Source organism: Chiloscyllium plagiosum, unplaced genomic scaffold (genome assembly GCF_037043375.1).
Source record: "Chiloscyllium plagiosum isolate Xiang-an unplaced genomic scaffold, Cpla_swu_hap1 HiC_scaffold_4, whole genome shotgun sequence".
NCBI classification, from domain to species: Eukaryota; Metazoa; Chordata; class Chondrichthyes; order Orectolobiformes; family Hemiscylliidae; genus Chiloscyllium; species Chiloscyllium plagiosum.
In genome coordinates, this window is record NW_028270142.1 from 98,833,277 (window position 1) to 98,857,823 (window position 24,547).

A 24,547-nucleotide genomic window follows, 5' to 3' on the forward strand; every position below is an offset into this window, starting at 1 on the left:
CGTTGATGGGGTGAGTCCCGAACCAGAGGCCACTTAGAACAGAGTTGAGGAGAAACTTATTCACCCAGAGAGTGGTGGGTGTATGGAATGCTCTGCCCCAGAAGGCTGTGGAGGCCAAGTCTCTGGATACTTTCAGGAAAGAGTTGGATAGAGCTCTTAAAGATAGTGGAATCAACGGTTATGGGGATAAGGCAGGAACAGGATACTGATTGAGGATGATCAGCCATGATCATAATGAATGGTGGTGCTGGCTCAAAGGGCAGAATGGCCGTCTCCTGCACCATTTGTCTATTGTCTATCTCACAAATGTGAATTTGGCCTGAGGTTGTCATACTGGTTGTATTATAATAGGCAGGAGGCTGGAAGAACATAGCAATCCAGGCAGCACCAGGAGGTGGAGAAGTTGGCATTTCCGGTGTAACCCTTCTTCAGGACTGGGGTGGGTGTGGGGGTAGCGGGGGCAGGGTGGTGAAGTGGGGATAAGTGAAGACAGGTAGAGGGTACGACCTGGTTGGTCAGTGGGAGGAATGAATTTGGTTGGTGGCAGGGAGCATTGGAAGGGAGTCGGAGGATGGGAAGGGATGTTGTTTTGAAACTGGAGGACTCTATGTTGAGGGCAGCATATTTAAGCATTGCTAGCCAGTGTCTGTTTCGTTTTACAACCTATCCAATTTAGCATATCCTAGCCACTTATATTGCCCGGAGTTTTGACTTTTGCCCTTCGATTATATGCTGTTGATGTGACTATATTCTGAGTTTCACACACCATAACATTTATAATTTTGGAATACATTTTTTTTAAAATCCACATGACAATGTAATACATTTCTTCCTTTTTTCCAGTCACTCGGGAAATTAGGACAATGGCATTCACTCTCAATCCCTCTGCTCCAATCCTGACCTTGCCATCAAGCCAGCAGATAAAGGGGGCGCAGTGGTAGTCTGGCACACTGACCTCTACACCGCTGAAGCCAAACGCCAACTCAAGGACACCTCCTCTTACCGCCCCCTCGAACATGACCCCCCCCTCCCCCCCCTCCATCATCTCCCAGACCATGCAGAACCTCATCACCTCAGGAGATCTCCCACCCACAGCTTCCAACCTCATGGTCTGGGAACCCCTCACTGCCCGGTTCTACCTCCTTCCCAAGATCCACAAGCCTGACCACCCTGGCCGACCCATTGTCTCAGCATGCTCCTGCCCCACTGAACTCATCTCTACCTACCTTGACACTGTCCTATCCCCCCTGGTCCAGGAACTCCCCACATACGATCGAGACACCACCCACGCCGTCCACCTCGTCCAAGACTTCCGTTTCCCCGGCCCCCAACGCCTCATCTTCACCATGGATATCCAATCCCTCTACACCTCCATCCACCATGACCAGGGCCTCCAAGCCCTCCGTTTCTTCCTCTCCCGATGTCCCCAACAGTACCCTTCTACCGATACTCGTTTGGCTGAACTGGTCCTCGCCCTTCTCCTTCGAATCCTCCCACTTCCTCCAGACCAAAGGGGTAGCCATGGGCACCTGTATGGGCCCCACCTATGCCTGTCTTTTTGTTGGCTACGTAGAACAGTCCATTTTCTGTAATTACACTGGCACCACACCCCACCTCTTCCTCCGCTACATTGATGACTGCATTGTCACCAGCTCGTGCTCCCATGAGGAGGTTGAGCAATTCATCAACTTCATCAACACATTCCACCCTGACCTTAAATTTACCTGGACCATCTCTGACACCTCCCTCCCCTTCCTGGACCTCTACATCTCCATTAATGACGACTGACTTGACTTACAAACCCACCAACTCCCACAGCTACCTGGATTACACCTCTTCCCACCCTATCTCCTGCAAAAGTGCCATCCCGTATTCCCAATTCCTCTGCCTCCACCGTATCTGCTCCCAGGAGTTCCACCACAGAACACACCAGATGGCCTCCTTCTTTAGAGACCGCAATTTCCCTTCCCACGTGGTTAAAGATGCCCTCCAACGCATCTCGTCTACATCCCGCACCTCCGCCCTCATACCCCACCCCTCCAACCGTAACAAGGACAGAACACCCCTGGTACTCACCTTCCATCCTACCAACCTTCGCATAAACCAATTTATCCGCCGACATTTCCACCACCTCCAAACGGACCCCACCACCAGGGATATATTTCCTTCCCCACCCCTTTCCGTCTTCCGCAAAGACCGTTCCCTCCGTGACTACCTGGTCAGGTCTACGCCCCCCTACAACCCACCCTCCCATCCTGGCACCTTCCCCTGCCACACAGGAATTGCAAAACCTGCACCCACACCTCCTCCCTCAACTCTATCCAAGGCCCTAAAGGAGGCTTCCACATCCATCAAAGTTTTACCTGCACATCCACCAATATCATTTATTGTATCCGTTGCTCCCGATGTGGTCTCCTCTACATTGGGGAGACTGGACGCCTCCTAGCAGAGCGCTTTAGGGAACATCTCTGGGACACCGGCACCAGTCAACCACACCGCCCTGTGGCCCAACATTTTAACTCCCCCTCCCACTCTGCCGAGGACATGGAGGACCTGGGCCTCCTTCACCGTCGCTCCCTCACCACCAGATGCCTGGAGGAAGTACGCCTCATCTTCCGCCTCTGAACACTTCAACCCCAGGGCATCAATGTGGACTTCAACAGTTTCCTCATTTTCCCTTCCCCCACCTCACCCCAGTTCCAAACTTCCAGCTCAGCACTGTCCCCGTGACTTGTCCTAGCTGCCTATATTCTTTTCTACCTATTCACTCCACCCCCCCCCCAATCCCCCCCAAACCCCCCCACCTATCAGTTTCATTTCCACTCACCTATTGTACTTTATGCTACTTTCTCCCCACCCCCACCTTCCTCTCATTTATCTCTCCACCCTTCAGGCGCTCTGCCTGTGTTCCTGATGAAGGGCTTTTGCCCGAAACGTCGATTTTCCTGCTCCTCTGATGCTGCCTGAACTGCTATGCTTTTCCAGCATCACTCTAATCTAGACTCTGGTTTTCAGCATCTGCAGTCATTGTTTTTACCTCTCAATGCTTGGTCAGATAGCCGGCGCAGAAATGATAGGCTGAACAGTGTTGTAACATTTTTGTAATTTTCGTGACTTTTTTTTTGTCCAACCTACTTCCAATGTTGCTTCACAGGTCGTGCAATTCAATGACGTTTTTACTTCATTATATACGGGAAAGAGGCCAGTCTGTCAGCACGTCTAACCATATAATATTAGCTGTACAGATCCGCAACCTTGTAGCTGGTTGACTGAGATTTAATTTGGTATGAATGAGGCAGACATTTTATAATATAAATACTGACCGTTGCTTTTCTGGTTTAGAAGTATGTTGTAATGGCGTAGGTTAGGAATGAAAGCGTGCCGAAGAATTCTTAATTCAAGTATGATCTTAACAATTATCGATTTTGGAATCTTTCAAAGAGAAAATTGAGGAAATGTACAAAAGGCAGCCAGAATAGCATAACTTTTTTGTGTGATGTCAAAAATGGGCTTTCATTTTCTCAGTTCACTGACTTTTTCATTTTTGTTCGTGTTTTCCCGGATCAAAAAGGGACTTCATCGCCATGAAAAAAAACCTGGCAAATGTTTGCGGAACTAACTGAATTAATTTAAATTATGCATTCACGTATAGGAACCCCTCATTTGTTCAGTGGCGGAAAATAAACACTTTACTCCTCTGGTCAATGCCCACTTAGAGTTAGACTGCTGTGATATGTTAGTCTGTGAGTGATTTGTTGTGCAACCTAAGACGTAAGACGGGTAATGTTGTGCATGTTGTTTTTATTTTTAATGAAACCTCTCTGATCTACACTTTGACATCTCTTTATGGCTGTGAACTGACTGAAATCCCTGGTTTGAACGCCCCCGTTTAAATGCCGCCCTTGCACAGCCCCGCTTACTGTGCTGTAACACTGTCAACACCAATGACGTCTCCTGCAGCTCCGCCTGGCACAAGGCATGCGCAGTGTGATCGAACCTTGTGTCGGCTGGAGTTGGGTTAGTGCGCGAGCTGCTGTGTGAGATGAGCGCAACTTTCGGTGGTAATGAAAACTTTATTATCCTCTAGACATGCTGAGGATGTGTGCATTTGACATGCTATTTCTTTAAGTTCTGTTTTCTCGGGAATCCTGGTAGAACTAATTTCAGTGCGAGGGCGAAGAGGTGTGGCTCCTTCTAGGCTAGTTTTCACTTGTGTGTGTTAATGTATGATTTGTTCTCGGAGATAGGAATTACCCGTCTTACGTTATAGGGCGTCGTCAGAGGAGGAATCAAACCTCAAGCGCTATGTTTGTGTTGTCATATTCTTGCGAAATCTGGGTTTTCATTGCTCTCTGCTACTTAATTGAACCCCTGCTATGGAATTTCAATGTCTTCTATTTAAAAGCTGGAGGCTGTCGTTGTGAGAATAACATTGTTGATTAAGTTGTATATGTGAACTGATCTTAAGTTATATTGACCCCCCCCCCCCCCCCCCCCGTGATGATGGTAATGACTGTGAATATCAAGAGAATGTGTGGAATCCTTTTGGAGATGGTCATCGCCTGGGAAGGTGTGAATGCTTTATGCCAGTTGTCACCCTAAGCCTGCCTGTTACCCAGGTCTTTCAGCATGGACTGTTGTGATTGGAGCGAGGTCAGCCAAGTGGACCCCATAGAATGAGTTCCCTGTTAATCTGGTCCAATCAGGGAGCCCTGGCTGACAGATGAGACAGGAGTGTCATACATCCTGGTCGCTTTGAAAGCTGGATCAATGTCAACAATTCTTTACATGTAACTAATGAGTGGCTGTGGAATTATTTCAGACTGCTTCTCCATCTAAGGGGTTTTGAGGAACTGAATACTGCGAATATCCCAACTTTCTACCTTATGATGGAGGAGCACTACTGAAGATGACATGGGGACTGCCCAACCCCTCATATCTCCAGATATATGCTGGGAGTTGAGATGATTGGCCTGCTTTTGCCCCAATTTCCACCTCTTGATTCTTCACTTGCCCAATTGCCAACTCATTTTTTGCCTTGGCCTTTAATCACTTCTGCCTTCTACCTTTATCACAGACCATCCCTGTTGGCTTCCCCCTAGTATTTCCTCTCAGTTTATTTAGAGTCATTGCAACTCAGCTTGGTTCCGTTCTGACAAACTTAAAATCCTGAAATGTTAATATCTTCTCTGTTATGTTCTGTCGTTGTTTCATTAAAGTTTCCTATCATTGGCCCTTTTTAATTAATACTTGTTTGTGATTTCTAGGAACACTGGCAAGGTCACATTTATTGTTGACTATATTCACCAGTTTCCCTGAGGTGGTGATTTTGTATCTGCTCTTGAAGCTCTTGTAGGTGTTACGGTGGTGATACTGCAATTACTTGGTAGTGAGTTTCAAGATCTTGATCCAGTAATAAAAGAACACGGATATATGGAGTTTACAAGATTTCTTATGCCCACATCTGAATAACATCTTGTGATGTACAAACTACCTAATTTTTAATGGAAATGTTGCAGCTTGTGATGTTGGAATGTTTCATAGTTTCTTGAAAGTGGAGTTGCAGGTAGATAGTATCATGAAGAAGGCGTTTGGTATGCTTGTCTTTGGTCAGTGCATTGAGTATAGGAGTTGGGAGGTCATATTGCGGCTGTACAGGATGTTGGTTAGGCCACTTTTGGAATACTGCATTCAATTCTTGTCTCCCTGCCAAAGGAAGGATGTTGTGAAACTTGAAAAGGTTGCAAAAATATTTACAAGAATGTTGCCAGAGTTGGAGGGTTTGAGCCATAGGGAAAGGCCGAATAGGCTGCGGCTGTTTTCCCTGGAGCTTCGGAGGCTAAGGGGTGACCTTAGACGTTTATAAAATCATGAGGGGCATGGAGAGGGTGAATAACCAAGGTCTTTTTCTCTGGGTTGGAGGAGTCCAAAACTAGAGGGCATAGGTTTAAGATGAGATGGGAAAGATTTAAAAGGAAACTAAGCAGCAACTTTTCATGCAGAGGGTGGCGCATGTAGGGAATGACCTGCTAGGGGAATTGGTGGAGACTGATACATTTACAACATTTAAAAGGCGTTGGATGGATATATGAATAGGAAAGATTTGGAGGTATATGGGCCAAGTTCTGGCAAATAGGACAAGATTAATTTCGGACATCTGATCGACATGGACGATATGACCGAAGGTCTGTTTCCGTGCTGAATATCTCGACGACTCTACTTCTGCATTATTCCATCTGGTGTCCTGCAGCTGACATGTTGTTTCTTAATTAAGTGCTGTCCCTTCACAGCAATATCTGAACAATATCACTTTTCACATGCACATTAGAGACACTTAGCTCTACTTCACCGCCACTCCTTTTGATCCCTTAATTATCTCTAAAATATCACACTGCTTGTCCACTATCGGATGTTAGAGGAACAAAACTGTCCTCCATTAAACATTGACAAACTGAAGCCATTGTCTGGTATCCATGCCAAACTCCATTCCTTCGCCAATGACATCCTCTGTATTAACTGTCTGCGGTTGAACCAGTATATTTGCAATATTAGTGTTGACCCACAGGCTGAGCTTCTAACTATGTATCTGCACCATCAAAGGAGCAGCTTCTTTCACCTGTGCATACTGCTGAAATCCTTATTTATGCCTTTGGTATCTCTGTGTTTGTCAGTTCCAGTACCGGTCGCTTGTATTCTACCCATGGGAATCTTAAAATCATCCAAATCTGTGCTGCCTGTGTCCCCTTCACTCATCATCTCTGGACTTGCTGCATTGGCCCTTGCTTAAGCAATGGCTCAATTTTAAAATGCTCATCCTCATTTTCAAATTCCACTGCAGAGTTACCTTTCCCTGTCCCTGTACTCTTCTCCAGACAGATATCTGTGTTTTTCTAATTCTGGTGTCTTCAATATCCTCAGATGATGCTGCTCTTCCATTAGTAACTGTTTTTAGTTTTCAAGGCTCTAAGGTCTGGGATTCAGTCTCTTTAACCACGTCCTACTTTTCTTTTTCCTTAAAATCTATCTCTTGACCAAATGTTGGTGACCTGCCAGAATATTTCCTTATCTGACTCCAATTTTGCTATATAACATTCTTGTGAAACATCTTGGGGTATTTAATTACATAAAAGATACTAGAACCTATTGCTGTTACATTGTAAGTTCTAAAAGAACTATATAAATAAACCACTGTGGTATTTTATTTAAATTTAAATGTTTTCCTTATTGAAAATCATAACTTTAGAGTTTACCTCAGAATATCTCAACTCAGTGGGAAACCATTGTCTTCTCAACTTAGACATCCTCATGTAGCACATTTTCATACTTTCAAAATTGAACATAATCCTTTGTAATTAAATTGGAAATAATTTACACCTAATATGAGATTTATAATTTCCAACATTACAACAATGACTACTCTTCACAATTTAATTAGTTGGATCTAATGTATTTTGAGATGTCCTGGGTCGTAAAAGAGGCTTTATAGTGTTTTCTGTTAGAGAAGTGTTCTCTAACTTGTCTTTATCAAGCACTGTACTCGGAAATATCTGGCAAAGATGATTACCAATCTGATTCTAAATTTGAAAAAAAACTACTCTGCAACCTCTTATGTACCTAGTTTTTATCACAACATACAAAATTAAATTTCTCACTGCAGGTACTCTATTTCCTGCAAGTTTTTGACTTTATAAATTCAGGTGATCTGGACCTTTCACTATTCTCCTGGAATACATCCCTTTTGCCTTGTGTATCTATAGGCATATTGAAAATAAAGAGCTGCCAACACAGAACAATGATATTGTGTGCACAACTCCATGGAAGTCACCACTGAGAATGGCCAGCCATTGTCCAATGATACAAGATACTGCAAGGGAGGAATTGCTGTTTCAGCAGGGAACAAAAGTCCTGCAGTAAGAAAATCCAGGAGATTAAAGATCCTCCATTTAAGCAGACCTATGGAGTTTGCACATTCTCCCTGTGTCTGCGTGGGTTTTCTCCGGGTGCTCCGGTTTCCTCCCACAATCCAAAGATGTGCAGGTCAGGTGAATTGGCTGTCCTAAATTGCCCATAGCGTTAGGTGCATTAGTCAGGGATAAATGCAGGGCAGGGGAATCGGTCTGGGTAGGTTACTCTTTGGAGGATCAGTGTGGACTTGTTGGGCCGAAAGGCCTGTTTCCATACTGTAGGGAATCTGGTCTTAAAACAAAATCGAATCTAGTCTGGCAAGAAGAGAATGAAAGACAACAGCCTTCAACCTGGAAAAGTATTAGTGTTGCAAGAGAGAAGAGGATGTATTCCAGGAGAATAGGCAAAGCTCCAGATCACCTGAATTCATAAAATCAGAGTTGCAGGAAATTCGTAAGTTCATAAAATATAGGAGCAGAATTAGGCCATTTGGCTCATCGAGTCTGCTCTGCCATTCAATCATGGCTGATATGCTCCTCACCCTCATTTTCCTACTTTCTCCCCATGTCGCTTCAACCCACTACCAATTAAAAATCTGTCTAACTCCTCCTTAAAATTACTGACCGTCCCAGCATCCGCTGCACTTTTTGGTGGAGTGAATTCCACAGATAATTAAAGTAGTGTTAACTTTAATTTTATATGGACAGGGTGAACCTGTATGTAACTGTTAATCGAACAATCTTTCTCTTCAAACACTCTGTGGCTGCCAGAAAGAGCCCACTATGTCACCACACAGACCCCATTAATTAACTCCTCTCCCCGCCCCTGGTATTTATCATATGATTGTCTACTATTACATTAAATATTAAAATATAGCTTGGGGGAGATGCTGTATGTGGGACTGAAAGGAATAATACTTTCAGTCATAAGCACCACCTCCAATCATGATGTCGGTACAGACATTGGGCAGAACAGGAAAGGATTTTGAAGGAATCAGAAGGCAGCACGGTGGCTCACAGTGCCAGGGACCCAGTTCAATTCCAGCCTCAGGCAAACTGTCTGTGTGGAGCCTGCTGCACATTCTCCCTGTGTCTGCGTAGGTTTCCCTGGTGCTCTGGTTTCCCCTCACAGTTCAAAGATGTGCAGGTTAGATAGATTGGCTATGCTAAATTGCACATAGTGTCCAGGGATGTGCAGGCTAGGTGGGTTAGCCATGGGGAATGCAGGGTTGCAGGGTAGTGGGATGGGATGCTGTTTGGAGTGTCGGTGTGGACTTGACGAGCCGAATAGCCTGCTTCCTCAGTGTCGGGATTCAATGATTCTAACCTAGCATCTGGTCCTTCTCAACATCTTTGTAACAATGCACCTTATCAATGTAACCTGTAACTAGTTGCTAATATGCAATAAATTATATCTTGTTAACTACAAGAGATTCTTTTAGTTAGGCAGTAAGGTTTTGTTTGCCATGCCAGACTAAGCATCCTGTTAATTTAAACTTAGAGGCTGACAGGAACAGCCTTCACATATTATAGTGAACCGACATGCTCATACAGCACAAAATAACTTGCTTGTGACCATCTGAAGATGATTTCTCTGTGTGAAGAGTTTAAGGATGGAAGAAAGACCTTTTCTTGCACCAATCTACACTCTGCATTTATACACAAAATACTACACAACGTGCAAATTGGGTGGGATTCCAGGGATCACTAGAACGGGATGCTGGCAGTAATGTCACCCTCTCGTGAAAAAATAAACAAGGTGCAAAAAATAAACAAATTGACCTCTGGGTTGATCAGAGCTTGTCAAGTTTTGGGATTTAAAAAAATGTTACAGTAATTTCTGTGTTGTCCCATAACAAATACATAGATAACAAACATATAGGTAAATACAGATCTTCTAAGCATTAAATAATTGTATTCTAAAACCCAAAGGGTTTTACACTTGTGGTACATCTGTCTTCCAAATTTTGAAATGTTTGTTTTTTCTTATGTATTTAATATATGAAATTATCTTGTTGCAGTAATGAGGATGGTATTAAATTAAAATATTGTATAATTTTTATGTGAGGGATGTAAATCACTAAGGGGAAACTCAGCTAAGCAATTGTGGCTTTAATTGTGGCCTTTTAATGTGCAAGATCTAAATAATATAATTAAATACTGTGACAAAGTTTTGTGGCAAATAACATCTTTTTGTAATATTATAGTGCTTTTGCCCACCCATTGTGTATGAGGGAGAAGGAGTCAATTACTGTGTATTATGGAGGTGGGAGGGTGGAAAATGGGAGAAAGAGAATGGGAGAGTTGTGGGTGCAGTGGTAGTGTTATTTAAGTTATTATTAACACATCTGAACAGGTGGATTAAAAATACTAGGGGGGGAGAGGGATTTAATTATTGTGTGTGTGTGTGTGTCTGGCAGCCACAGAGAGCTCAGAGAAAGAACAGCTGCTAGATTAAAAGCTTACATTGTAGGTTCTCCCAGTCAGATCCCTTGCTGTCAAATCCATGCCTTCCTGCTGTCAAAGTAGTCTTTAAAGTTTTCCTAACAAAAAGAGAAACCCGTAAAGATGTTTGCTCAGTATTTTGGCAAGGAAAAAGAGACAGATCTGTATGTAGAAGAGATCAGATGAAGACAGAAGGCAATGCTCCAGCTGCCGAAACAGGTCTGTTACCTGGAAAGCTTTGTAACTAATTGGAGATGCGAGAGAAGTGGGTGTTTTTTTCCAGAAGTGGCAAAATTATGAACTGGAATGTTCAATGGTTGGTCAGTTGAAAAGATACTCTAGATATCTACGCCATCGGAACTTCATGACCGTTATGGAGACGGTTCGTAGATCTGTGTTTTCTGTTGATAATTGTACTTGTAAAACTCTAGGACGAAAGTTGCATTTGGACTCCTGACCCATCGTACATATAAAGAACAACATAATGTGGAACTATGTGGCTTTGTATTTCCACATGTCTATGGGGAGTGATTTAGGTCATTGAGATTATGTATAAAACATTAGCTGTTTGAAGCGAATGAACCTCTTTATTTTGAACTATAATTTGTCTGTTGATTTACATTGTTAATTTACATTGGTTCCAGTTGATTAGATTAGATTCCCTACAGTGTGTAAACAGACCCTTTGGCCCAACAAGTCCACACTGACCCTTTGAAGAGTAACCCACCCAAACCCATTTCCCTCTGACTAATGCACCTAACACAGTGAGTAATTTAGCATGGCCAAATCACCTGACCTGCACATCTTTGGAGTGTGGGAGGAAACCGGAGCACCTGGTGGAAACATTAAAATAATGTTGCAAAAAGGAAAATCATTATGATTTCTTCATTTTAAGGTGATTAGTAAATTTGGTTATTTTGGTTTATGGTTTCTCCCATATGGATTGAAACAATATGTATTCCTGTAAATAGGAGGAAATGACTTTTCCTTAATCACGGGTGATGCAATGACCTAGTGGAATTATCGCTTGGCTGTTAATCCAGAGACCCAGGTCACGTTCTGGGGACCTAGGTTCGAATCCCACCATGGCAGATAGTGTAATTGGAACTCAGTAAAATCTGGAAATAAGAGTCTAATGATAACTGTGAATCCCTTGTCAATTTTTGGAAAAACCCATCTGGTTCACTAATATCCTTCAGGGAAGAAATCTGCCATCCTTACCTGGGGTCTGGCCTAGTGTGACTCCAGACCCACAGCAATGTGGTTGACTCATAACTGCCCTCTGGATAAATAGAGATGGGCAATAAATGGCCAGTGACGCCCTCATCCTATGAATGAATTTTAAAAACGTGCAGCAGTGCTTTAAAATTGCACTTAGTTTTGTCTTTCTTTATTACCCCAGTTTTCATTTCTTCTGATTTAACCATCCAGATTAAAGGGGAAAATGATGACATAGTGATGGTACCATTCGAATGGTAATCCAGAGGCCCAGGCTAATACTATAAGGACATGGGTTCAGTCCCTCCACATTGACTAATGGAATTTAAATTCATTTAGTAAATCTGGAATATAAATATTCTGTGCCATGAATATAACATTGATTATCGGTTCACTACTGTCCCTTAGGGAAAGAAATCTGCCATCCTCTTCTGCTATAATCTAGTTGTGCTTGCAGACCCCAACTGCCCTCTGAAATGGTCCTGCAAGTCAAAGGCATTTAGGCATGAACAAGAAATGCTGACCATACTAGCGACACCTGATTTCCATGAAAAAATAAAATACAAGATGAGTAAGTTGTTGATTCAGAATGTTCTCATTCAGTTTTGCCTCCTGGAGTTTTGTAATAATGTTGCCTTCTTTACTATCCATATTCAAATAATTGGCTCATCTGCTATTTTTCTTAATACTGTGTAGAGCGTAATGTAAAAAACCCTGAACTTTAACAATGAAATCTTTCATGTATTAGAAAGAGAGAATGTTGGAAATATTCAGTGGTCTAGAAGAATGTGTGGTGTGGGCAGCTGTTAAAGTTTGAGACCGATGACGTTTTGTCATGTGCTGGTTTGAAAATTGAGCATCCTGGGTAAATGATTCTTAGCCATATTGTTTTTGGTTTTGGGAATTAAAACTGCAAAGAAAGCAAGGGGGCAATGTAATGGTTCACTCTGGCTGCATGGACTACGTGTAATTTTGCTCTGTTTATTTCACAGGGCAGCAGATGGCAGATTGTGTGACGAAGGTTGAACTGAGTGTCAGTTGTGAGAATTTACTGGATAGAGATGTTACTTCCAAATCCGATCCACTGTGTGCCCTGCTTATGAATGTTGGTGGAAATCAGTGGGTTGAAGTAAGTAATTTTCTTCAGATGATTTGTTCAATCTTGCATCATGAAAGAACAAGTTTATAATAGTGATGCTTTACTTTTCCTTCTGTTCAGCTGAGAATGAATTTTTCTAATATGTTTTACTAACTTGTCTTTCATTTTTATATGCTTCCCTTTTTACCTTGTGGAGCATGAGTTTTTTTTTATCCCCAAACTTTGTTATTTCACAGTTCCTCAGGTCAGTTAATCTTCAGTGGGGATTCAGTTTACATAATGTACACTGCTAACAAGATCCTTAGATTTTGTTTCAGTAGTCAATGTTTTATAATTGACCTTGAATGTTACTTGCTTTGATAAATTACATAAGAAATAGAGGCAGGAATTGGCCATTCAATCCTCCTCCCAAGCCTACCCCAGAAAATCATAGTAAATCTGCCCCAGGCCTCAACTTCTCTTGTATGCCAGCACCTCGTAGCCCTCAACTTCTATTTCGTTAATGTATTCATTACATTTAAATACTTTCATTTAGCCTCTACAGCTCTCTGGGGTAGCGAATTCCAGGCATTCACTACTTTCTGGGAGAAGAAATTCCTTTATTTCTCCATTTCCCTTAAGGGAACTATGCCCATCTGGGAGATTCTCCAATAGTGAATCATCATCTCAAAATCTACCCTGTCAAACTCCCACAGGATATTGTTGGTTTCAAGAAAATCATCTTTTATGTATCAAGTGGTGATACATATGATATCACCACATTTTCATTTGGTTAACATTGCAGCATGCTGTTGTGTCGAGGGACCAGGGTATCTTTGTGCACGAATCACAAACTCTTGGTTTGCAGATGCAGCAAGTAATTGAGAAGGCAAATAGAATATTGCCCTGTGTTGTTAGAGGGATAACACTTAAAAATAAGAATGTTATGCTGCAGCTGTATAGGGTACTGGTAATACCACATTCGGAGTATTGTGTATAATTTTGGTCTCCTTACTTGAGAAAGGATGTACTTATACTGGAGGGGATGCAGAGGAGGTTCACTAGGTTGATTCCAGAGTTGAGAGAGTTAACTTATGAGGAGAAATTGAGTAGATTGGGACTATATTTATTGGAATTTAGAAGAATAAACAGAGATCTTATAGAGACATATAAAATTATGAAGTGAATAGATTGTTTCCACTGGTGGGTGAAACTAGAACCGGGGGCATGGCCTCAAAATAAGGGGGAGCAGATTTAGGACTGATTTGAGGAGGAACTTCTTCTCCCAAAGGGTTGTGAATCTATTTTTAAGGCACAAATAGTTTTTTGAACAGTAAATGAATAAAAGGTTATGGTGAGAGGGTGGGAAAGTGGAGCTGAGTCCACGAAAGGATGAGCCATGACCTTATTGAATGGTGGAGTAGGCTTGAGGGGCTAGATGGCCTGCTCCTATTTCTTATGTTCTTATTGAATACTTTCTGGAAGTCTGAATGTGCTATATCTATGGGTTCCCCTTTATCAACTCTTCCAGTTATATTCTGAGTTCTGGCCCCCTAGTTATAGGGAAGATATCATTAAGCCAGAGAAGGTTCAGAAGAGATTTACTAGGATGTTGCCAGATGCAGAAGGTTTGAGTTATAAAGAAAGGCTGGGACATTTTTCACTGGAGCATAGGACGTTGAGAGGTGATCTTATAAAAGTTTATAAAATAATGAGGGGTATAGATAGGGTTAATGGTAGTTGTTTTTTCCTTAGGATGTGAAATTTCAAGGATAGAGAGCACGAATTAAGGTGAGAGGAGAAAGATTTTTAAAATTAGGGACAAATTCTTTACACAGAGGGTGGATCATGAGTAGAATGAATTTCCTGAGGAAGTGCTGGATGTGGGTACAAATACGAAGTTTAAAGAACATTTAGTTAAGTACATGAATAGGAAAGGTTTGGAAAGATATAGATGAGGAACAGGCAAGTGGGACTAGTTCAGTTTGGGATATGTGCAGCATGGACTGGTTGCACTGAAGTGTCTGTTTCTGTGCTTTATATCTCTATGACTCTAAAACCCCAGCAGATTTGTCAATAATAATTTTCCTTTCACAAAACCATGTTGAATCTGTTCGAGTTTGTTAAACTTTTCTAAATGTCTTGCTATTTCCTCCATAGTGATGGAGTCTGACATTTTACTATTGTTAGGTTAAGTGGCCCATAGTTTCCTGCCTTCTACCTCTTTTCCTCCTTAGCCAGGGGCATCACATTCACAGTTTTCCAAATTGCAGAATCCAGTGAGTTCTGGACTACTTTGGTCATTGGTTCCACTGTCTTTTGAAGTCATTTCCTTTAAATGTGGATCATCAGGTCCGGGTGATTTTTCTTTCTTCAGGCCCATTAGTTTGTCAAATACGTTGTCTCTCATGATAGAAACTGCTACAAGATCTTTCCTTCTGTTAACACCTTGTTTATCTGTTACCTTTGGGACGTTTATAATATCCTCCAGCGTGAAGTGTGATGCAAAATATTGGTTTACAGGTGCAAGTGAGACCAACAAGTCAAAAGAAAGCATTGGGCCACCCCACAAATTCATCATCCATGGGACCTAAAAGACAACTTTTTCACGCAGAGGGTGGTGTGTGTATGGAATGAACTGCTAGAGGAAGTGGTGGAGGCTGGTACAATTACAACATTTAAAAGGCAGCTAGATGGGCATCTGAATAGGAAGGATTTAGAGGGGTATGGGCAAAATGCTAACAAACGGGACTAAATTTATATTAAATATCTGGTTGGTGTGGATGAGTTAGACCAAAGAGTCTGTTTCCATGCTATATGTCTCGATGACACCATGTAACCTATCTCCATATCTAGTCAATATGCAGATTCAAATCACCCATGAAAATTGTAGTGCCCTTTTAAAACACCACTATTGTTTCCTGATTTATATTTTGTCCTACAGCAATGCAAATGTTTGGGGGCCTGTAGATAATGGGCGTCTTTTCCTTGCTGTTCTTGATTTCCACCTAAACTGCTGACACATCACCATCGAATGCACCTGTATTGCTACCCAGCACTAGATTAGATTAGATTAGATTAGATTCTCTACAGTGTGGAAACAGGCCCTTCGGCCCAACAAGTCCACACCACCCCTCCGAAGAGAAACCCACCTAAACCCATTCCCCTACCCTATATTTACCCCTGACTAACACACCTGTGGGCAATTTACCATGGCCAATTCACCTGACCTGCACATCTTTGGATTGTGGGAGGAAACCGGAGTACCCGGACAAAACCCACGCAGACACTGGGAGAATGTGCAAACTCCACATAGACGGGCGGGAATCGAACCCAGGACCCTGGTGTTGTGAGGCAGCAGTGTTAATCACTGAGCCATCATGCCGCCCTTACACTGCTAATCTCCTTTATTAATAATGCTACTCACCTCCTGTCCTTTATTTTTTCCAGAATGTCAAATACCCTTACTATTAAGTTACCAGCCGCTTTCTTTTTGTACCCACATCTCTGTAATAGCTATCAAATCATATTCATTTATTATTGTTTGTGTTGTCAACTCATCTCTATTGTTACAAATACCGTGTGCATTCAGATAAAGAGCCTTTCGGTTAGACATTTTACTGTAGTCATTTATTCTGGCTCTAAGTTCTGCTGCATTCTTCTGTCTATGTTTCTTACCCCTTCCTGACACATTTTGATTATTGTTCACCTTTACACTAACTTGCACAACTACTGTCTTCTTTCTTTTTGACTTTTAAAATAACCTTCAATTAAACATAGTCGGCAGTGCCCATTAATTATTTTAACAGCTTTCCACATCCCAGTGTGGTTCAAATAAAGTTCATTCTAATAGAATACCTCTTTCTTTTAATACTGGTGTTAGTGTCCCATGGCTCAAAACACGTCTCTTCAACATTAGTCCTTGAGCCATGTATTTAGCTCTCTAATCTTATTTATTTGCACATAATTCAGGTAGTAATCTTGAGATTATTATCTTTGTAGTTCTACTTTGTAATTTAGCCTGGAGCTGTTCAGGATCCATCAGCAGAACCTCTTATCTAGACCTACCTATGTCATTTATACATATGTGGACCATTAAAACTGGGTGGTTCTCCTCCCACTCCAAGTTCTTCCCCAGAAACGTGTTTTTAACCATGGCACTGGATGGGTAACATAGCTTTTGGGATTCCCTGTTTTTGCTACAGAGAACCATTTGTGTTCCCTAACTATGATAATGCCTATTATTACTCTATTTCTCTTCTCAGCCCCTACTTGAATGGCACTCTGCACTACAGTCAGTTCTTTCATCCTCTCTGCAGTCTGTGTCTTCAATCATAGCAGGTGCAAGAATTTCATACACTGGCTGAGGCTCCTCCTAAATTTTGAATACCAATGCCTGCCTCAATGGTCATCACACCCTCTGGCCACGATCATGGACCAAATTTGATGTAATTACTCTAAGGGATTTAACTGTCTCCTGGAAGGGTGTATCCAGGTGCCTCTTCCCCTTCCTGATGTGCACCAGCTTGGGAACACAGCTTGGACTCCAGCGCATCAACTTTGAGGTGATGTTCCTCAATGGACCAACTCTTGCAGATGTGGATCATTGCTGGTGTCAACCAGCTCTCACATATAACAATTGCAATACATTATCTGCTCAACCATCTTTATTCTAGTTAATTAATTATTTTGAATGTTAAGTATTTTGATAGTGAATTTCTTAACTGTGCTCTTCAGCTGTAATAATATCTCCTAACTTAAACCACTTTGCCAATAGAGAGAGAAATGGAAAAAATACCTACCTGCTTCCCTCTGATGTCACACTTCAGCTCCAGTAGGTAAAAGCAGGCTGAAGAGGCTATGTGCTGCCAGAGGATATGTGCTGCCAGAGTCTATCTCTCACCATCACTGCTGTTCTTTCACAAACCCACTCCTCCCAATCTGTTTCACAGTAATGCAGATTTGCTGCAGACTTCTCCCAATCTGCCTCTCTATGATGATGGAGTGCTGGATGCTTTTCATAATTCGCTTCACAGTGATATTGACACCTTGCACACTCCTCAGTGTCTCTTGTCCCAGATGGAATAATGATCAATTTTGATTGTAAAGGTCTGCAGGAATAGTGCTGTAAAATTTGATGCATAAACTGCTTCATTGTTTGCCGACTTACAAGGAGCTTTCATCAATGTTTCTTGCCCTTTTCTAATTCAGCATTAAGCATCATTGTCATCCTTGGTTCTGTTGGATTTCAGATCAGAGTAAATTGTCCACTAGACTCCTGTATCTGCAGTAAGGTCATTGTGGTTTACCTTTTTCTAGTGGTCTAATTCAATATTTTATAAAAGCAGTTCCGCTTCAAGTCAATCATTGAATAAATTTAAAACAATGTCTACAAAGCAATGTAAATAAAGCTAGGTATTTTCAGCCTTGTTGCAAGCTAACAATGTAGTTTAGATTTGAAATGTACTATTGGCAATGAGCTGTAGTTGATTCATTTCACTCCAATGGTTTTAATTTGGGGATTCTACTTTTTCTAGATCGGTCGCACAGAGAGAGTTAACAACTGCCTTTCTCCAAAGTTTGCAAAGAAGTTCCTGATAGACTACTGCTTTGAGCAGGTCCAGAAGCTGAAGTTCGGAATTTACGATATAGACAATAGAACCATTGATTTGAGTGATGATGACTTTTTGGGAGAACTTGAGTGTACTCTGGGACAGGTAAGTACAAATAAAAACTTTAATTTTTAGTTGCCATTGAATGATATTTTGCAGACTTTTTACAATACTGAACACCTTAGGTTATTTCTGTTACATTCAGCATTGTTTTTATTTGCTTATTGGATATGGGCAATACTGGCTAAGCCAGCATTTATAGTCTATTTTTAATTGCCTGGATGCAGTTAAAATATCAGGCAAATTGCTGAAAGTCTGGATTTAAATGTAAGCCAGGCCACATAAGAATAGCACATTAATGAACTAGATGGGTCTTTACAATTGGCAATGGCTATGTTAGGCTGGCTTTTTATTTCATGATCCTATGTTCAACAGTAAATATGTAATGGTGGGATTTGAACCTATGTCCCAGAACATTAGCTTGGCATGTTATATTACCACTACACTATGGCCTCCCCCAATAGTTGAACAACTCTTTTAAATTAAAAAAAACCATTCTGGCCTAAATTTTGAGAGAATATTCAGTGGAGGCTTTTAACATTCAGACACGGTTTGAGGGGATGAATAGGGAAAACTTGCTTCATTCTTCTTTTGTTTGAGATCAGTAGTAAGCATTCTCCAAGGAAGCTGCTCCACAATGATCTGTGATCAGTGTGATGCAGAACTTCCCTTTGCCAATAGCAATTTCAACCTGATGTCCGATTGAGAGGGTTTATAGTTGTATAGTAGCACTATTGTCAGCAAGCAGGATAAGCAATCAATTATAGTGAAGAGTTCTTAGAAACTAGGAAGTTAAATACACACTGAATGTCTTCACTTTTGATTTAATATTTAAAATAGGGAGATAAACTGCAAAAGCTAAAATATTATTTAAAAATGATTAAGAATTGTGCAAATATTATTTTCTTAAGGTAAGAATTTTGGCATTGTACAAATTTTAAGCAAAATATTTCAGGCTAGCAAGGGTATTTGGCAGGAGGTATGATATTAGTATGCCGTTAAAAACCCAGTTACATCTGATCAAACATGGCACAACCTTTTCAAAGCTCTCTCTAATGTAAGAGGGTACCTAAACAGCGCATCCTTTGGAAATACATAAAATAACTGACAGGAACTTATGAAATTCCAGTTTATTCTGCTTGTGTGCAGTCTTATGAAATTACTGTAATTTTTGAGTGGTGATGCTGAAAGCTGGCTGTTTCACTATTATCTCAAAATCTGGCCTTTACAGTTTCAGGTACTGGCATGCAATTATTTTGTACAGTGCATATTGCAATGTCAGTCTTCTAGCTGTCAAAACGTTTTGGCAAAGCAATCTTCTTACGCATTACCCAGTGGAGTGAAAACCAAGTGTCGTCTTCAAATGAAGTAGTGATCAAGTGTGGGAACAATCAGTTCAAAATGTTTAGTGTGCTTCAGCTAAAATTTTAAAATTTGAGCTTTAAATATTTCCCTTACAAATTCCTACATCTATATTTATAATGGAAATTGCCTATTTATACATGTTACACTGGAACTATCGCTTCCTGTTCATTGTGATACATCAGTACTTCCAGCTAAGTAATAACCAAAGTACAGCATAAGAAATCTATAGAGGCATCTTTCATTATATGTAAGGACAAAGAAATATGTAATGGCAAAATAGGCTTAGTGCATGCAGATGTAAGATATTTAATATTAATAAGAAAGTTATGTTCTGTTCTTTCACTAAATTTTATGATGAAAGTTCTGGTGAACAATGCATTGAGCAGTAGCAGTCTGCTATCAAAAGACAGCTCAGAGGTCGTAAATTCCTAGTATGATTTTCTACTTTTACAATGGATTTCGGAGTCAAAATGCACAATTTCATTACCTAGCCAATTATGTTTTTTTCTTGTTTGTTTATTTTTCTTGTTTGTTTGGGCGGCACGGTGGCACAGTGGTTAGCACTGCTGCCTCACAGCGCCAGAGACCCTGGTTCAATTCCTGCCTCAGGTGACTGTCTGTGTGGAGTTTGCACATTCTCCCCGTGTCTGCGTGGGTTTCCTCCGGGTGCTCCGGTTTCCTCCCACAGTCCAAAGATGTGCAGGTCAGGTGAATTGGCCAGGCTAAATTGCCCGTAGTGTTAGGTGAAGGGGTAAATGTAGGGGAATGGGTCTAGTTGGGTTACGCTTCGGCGGGTCGGTGTGGACTTGTTGGGCCGAAGGGCCTGTTTCCACACTGTAAGTAAGTAAAAGTAATCTAATCTATTTTATCTTATTTATTTTTGTATGTTTTGTCTTGATCTCAACAATGCAACACATGAATCAGAGTTGAGGTAGTATTCTACTGTTTAGACTGTGTCGTTGTATAATTCAAGGTATGTTTAGATTTAAGTGTGAGAAAACATTAGCATTTCTGTACACTGATTTATGCCTCTGGTAGTTGTTTTTGTTGGAAACTGCGCACTATAATGAAGTTATTTTTACAGATTGTTTCCAGCAAAAAACTGACCAGACCCCTCATGCTGCGAAATAGAAGACCAGCAGGAAAAGGAACTATCACGGTACAGAGATCAATGTTCTTTTCTTATTTGGTTGTTTAGTGTACAATCGGCAAATGCAGCTAGAATGTAGTTTTAGCATTATGCCAACAACTTTAGGAAAAGTAATAAGTGAATCATACAAACTGTCTTCAGTGTTTTTTTAATTCTTCTCTACTAAACATTCGTGTCTTGTGCTGCAGCTGTCTGACACCTTGCACACATGCCTGAGTCCACTCTCTGCCATCACTGCAGCCAACACCAAGAGTCCAGGCTCCGGGCCTACCAAATCCAGGAGGCCCAGCTGTGAGCATTGACACTGCCAAGAGTCCAGGCTTCAAATCCACTCTAGCCAGGAGTCACCGCTCTGGATACTGACACTGCTGCAGCCAACCCCCTACTGCCATGAGTCCACAGACTGGGCACCACAACCACCCCAACACTGCTGTGGAGCTTGAGTCACAAGTAGGCCTGACTGCAATGTATGGCATATCTCCTTCCCTAAAAAGACATTATTTAACCAAATGGGTTTAACAATGAAATGATTGTAGTTTCACCACTGAGTCTATGGCCACAGGTTTTTTTCCTCCTGGAAGGTGGTAAGCGATATGACAAAAGAGAAGATCATTAAGCGAGTTGGCCCGGAATGATTCTAGCCCCCTTTTTGCCACCTCACCAACTAAGAGTTGGGCAAGATGATCCACTGGGACCTTTCTCAGCTTGCCAACAACCAAGGCCCTTCAAGGTGGCTAACTAGCTGCTCAACTTGTCACTTCCTGATTGCCTGCTGAGTTTCGGCTGGAGACGGGGTAACTCCATTTGTTCCAATCTGGGGACAATTGGGAGCACAGATGAGGGGGTGGGGAAATAGTTTTTAGTAATGAAGAAAAATGACCTATCTTCTCCCACTGTCTGATTTCCTGAAGATTAGACCTTGACCAACTATCTTCAGCTGGAAGCTGCCACCTACTGGTGGATGCTGCGATCACGGCCTGTGATAGTCCAAAATGCTTGCAAAACTCACCTGCCAGCTGTTGAGTTGATTAACATATGATACAGTGAGCTTTCACCATCTGGGTGCAGAGAGTTAGTTGACACCTAACACACTGTTTCCCACACAGTCTCTAAAAGGGAAAGTATCAGCCATTCCAGATTTTTTTTAACTAATTGAGTATTTAAGTGAATGTGTATCTGAAAGCAGCAGCAATGCACCTCCCTTCTGCACATTAAAGGACCCTCTTTATGGCCACTACTATCCCTGTACATCCCAGGCACAGACAGCACAAACTTCTGTTCTTTAAAGTTCTTAGGCCCACATGCTCTATTCTCAATCAGTCTCTCAAATCCACTTTACGGAAGCCATTCCATGCTTACAGTAGCTCATTTCTTACCAGCTTTTCCATTCTTCATGAGCAGACTGTCCTGCTGTTCCATTGTACCATTGCAACATTATCCAGTGCTCAACACCAAAGCGATTTTTGACCTCATCACTGTGGGTCCGAGCATTTGCCCTGTGCTCCCTACACCTATAGGAATGGTTGATCCTGAACTTTTCCTGATTTTTGGAGCAAGGCTTCTGGTTCAGATATTTGTGGCATAAGTTAGAGTCATAGAGATGTACAGCATGGAAACAGACCCTTCGGTCCAACTCGTCCATGCCGACCAGATATCCCAATCCAATCTAGTCCCACCTTCCAGCCCATATCCCTCTAAACCCTTCCTATTCATATACCCATCCAAATGCCTCTTAAATGCTGCAATTGTACCAGCCCCCACCACATCCTCTGGCAGCTCATTCCATACACATACCACCCTCTGCGTGAATAAGTTGCCCTTTAGGTCTCTTTTATATCTTTCCCCTCTCATCCTAAACCTATGCACTCTAGTTCTGGACTCCCTGACCCCAGGGAAAAGACTTTGTCTATTTATCCTATCCATGCCCCTCATAATTTTGTAACCTCTATAAGGTCACCCCTCAGCCTCCGATGCTCTAGAGAAAGCAGCCCCAGCCTATTCAGCCTCTCCCTGTAGTTCAGATCCTCCAACCCTGGTAACATCCTTGTAAATCTTTTCTGAACTCTTTCAAGTTTCACAACATCTTTCCAATAGGAAGGAGACCAGAATTGCATACAATATTCCAACAGTGGCCTAACCAATGTCCTGTACAGCCGCAACATGACCTCCCAACTCCTGTACTCGATACTCTGACCAATAAAGGAAAGCATACTAAACACCACCTTCACTATCCTATCTACCTGTGACTCCACTTTCAAGGAGCTATGAACCTGCACTCCAAGGTCTCTTTGTTCAGCAACACTCCCTAGGACATTACCTAGTCCTGCTTAGATTTGCTTTCCCAAAATGCAGCACCTCGCATTTATCTGAATTAAGCTCCATCTGCCACTTCTCAGCCCATTGGCCCTATCTGGTCCAGATCCTGTTGTAATCCGAGGTAACCCTCTTCGCTGTCCACTACACCTCCAATTTTGGTGTCATCTGCAAACTTACTAACTGTACCTCTTATGCTTGCATCCAAATCATTTATGTAAATGACAAAAAGTAGAGGGCCCAGCACCGATCCTTGTGGCACTCCAGTGATCACAGGCCTCCAATCTGAAAAACAACCCTCCACCACCACCCTCTGTCTTCTACCTTTCAGCCTGTTCTGTATCCAAATGGAGGAGAAAGTGAGGTCTGCAGATGCTGGAGATCAAAGTTGAAACTTTTTTGCTGGAACAGCACAGCAGGTCAGGCAGCATCCAGGGAACAGGAGATTCGACGTTTCGGGCACAGGCCCTTCTTCAGGAATGAGCAGAGAGTGTTCAGCAGGAGAAGATAAAAGGTAGGGAGGAGGGACTTGGAGGAGGGGAGTTGGAAATGTGATAGGTGGAAAGAGGTCAAGGTGAGGGTGATAGGTCGGAGTAGGATGGAGGCGGAGAGGTCAAGAAGGAGACTGCAGGTCAGGAAGGCGGTGCCGGGCTGGAGGGATCCGGCTGAGACAAGGTGGGGGGAGGGGGGATGAAGAAACTGGTGAAGTCCAAGTTCATCCCCTGCGGTTGGAGGGTTCCCAGTCGGAAGATAAGACGCTCCTCCTCCGACCGTCGGGTTGTTGTGGTTTGGCGGTGGATGAGTCCAATGACCTGCATATCCTCGGTGGAGTGGGAGGGGGAGTTGAAATGCTGTGCCACAGGTTGGTTGGGTTGGTTCGTCCGGGTGGCCCAGAGGTGCTCTCTGAATCGCTCCGCAAGTAGGCGGCCTGTCTCCCCAATATAGAGGAGGCCACACCGGCTGCAGCGGATGCAGTAGATGATGTGTATCCAAATGGCTAGTTCTCCCTGTATTCCATGAGATCTAACCGTGCTAATCAGTCTCCCATGGGGAACCTTGTTGAACGCCTTACTGAAGTCCATATAGATCACATCTACTGCTCTGTCCTCACCAGTCTTCTTTGTTACTTCTTCAAAAAACTCAATCAAGTTTGTGAGACATGATTTCCCATGCACAAAGCCATGTTGACTATCCTGAATCAGTCCTTGCCTTTCCAAATACATGTACATCCAGTCCCTCAGGACTCCCTCCAACAACTTGGCCACCACTGAGGTCAGGCTCACCGGTCTATGGTTCCCTCGCTTGTCTTTACCGCCCTTCTTAAACGATGGCACCACGTTTGTCAACCTCCAGTCTTCCGTCACCACACCTGTGACTATCGATGATACAAATATCTCAGCAA

General features: G+C 42.3%; 1 protein-coding gene across 2 annotated transcripts in view; it reads left to right on the top strand.

The window, feature by feature from the left end:
• The first annotated feature begins 3,984 nt into the window (after positions 1-3,984).
• LOC122549014 (copine-3) overlaps positions 3,985-24,547 on the top strand; it is a 45,934-nt gene continuing 25,371 nt past the window's right edge. Inside the window, exons 1-4 of one of the 2 annotated variants that reach the window (XM_043688135.2) lie at positions 3,985-4,061; positions 12,560-12,696; positions 18,183-18,362; positions 20,767-20,841. In XM_043688135.2, coding sequence (XP_043544070.1) covers positions 4,043-4,061; positions 12,560-12,696; positions 18,183-18,362; positions 20,767-20,841 — 411 coding nt within the window. In that variant the 5' untranslated portion in view covers positions 3,985-4,042. Of the gene's footprint in view, positions 4,062-12,004; positions 12,139-12,559; positions 12,697-18,182; positions 18,363-20,766; positions 20,842-24,547 lie in introns of those variants that run through there. The other variant, XM_043688134.2, reaches the window with a different exon arrangement.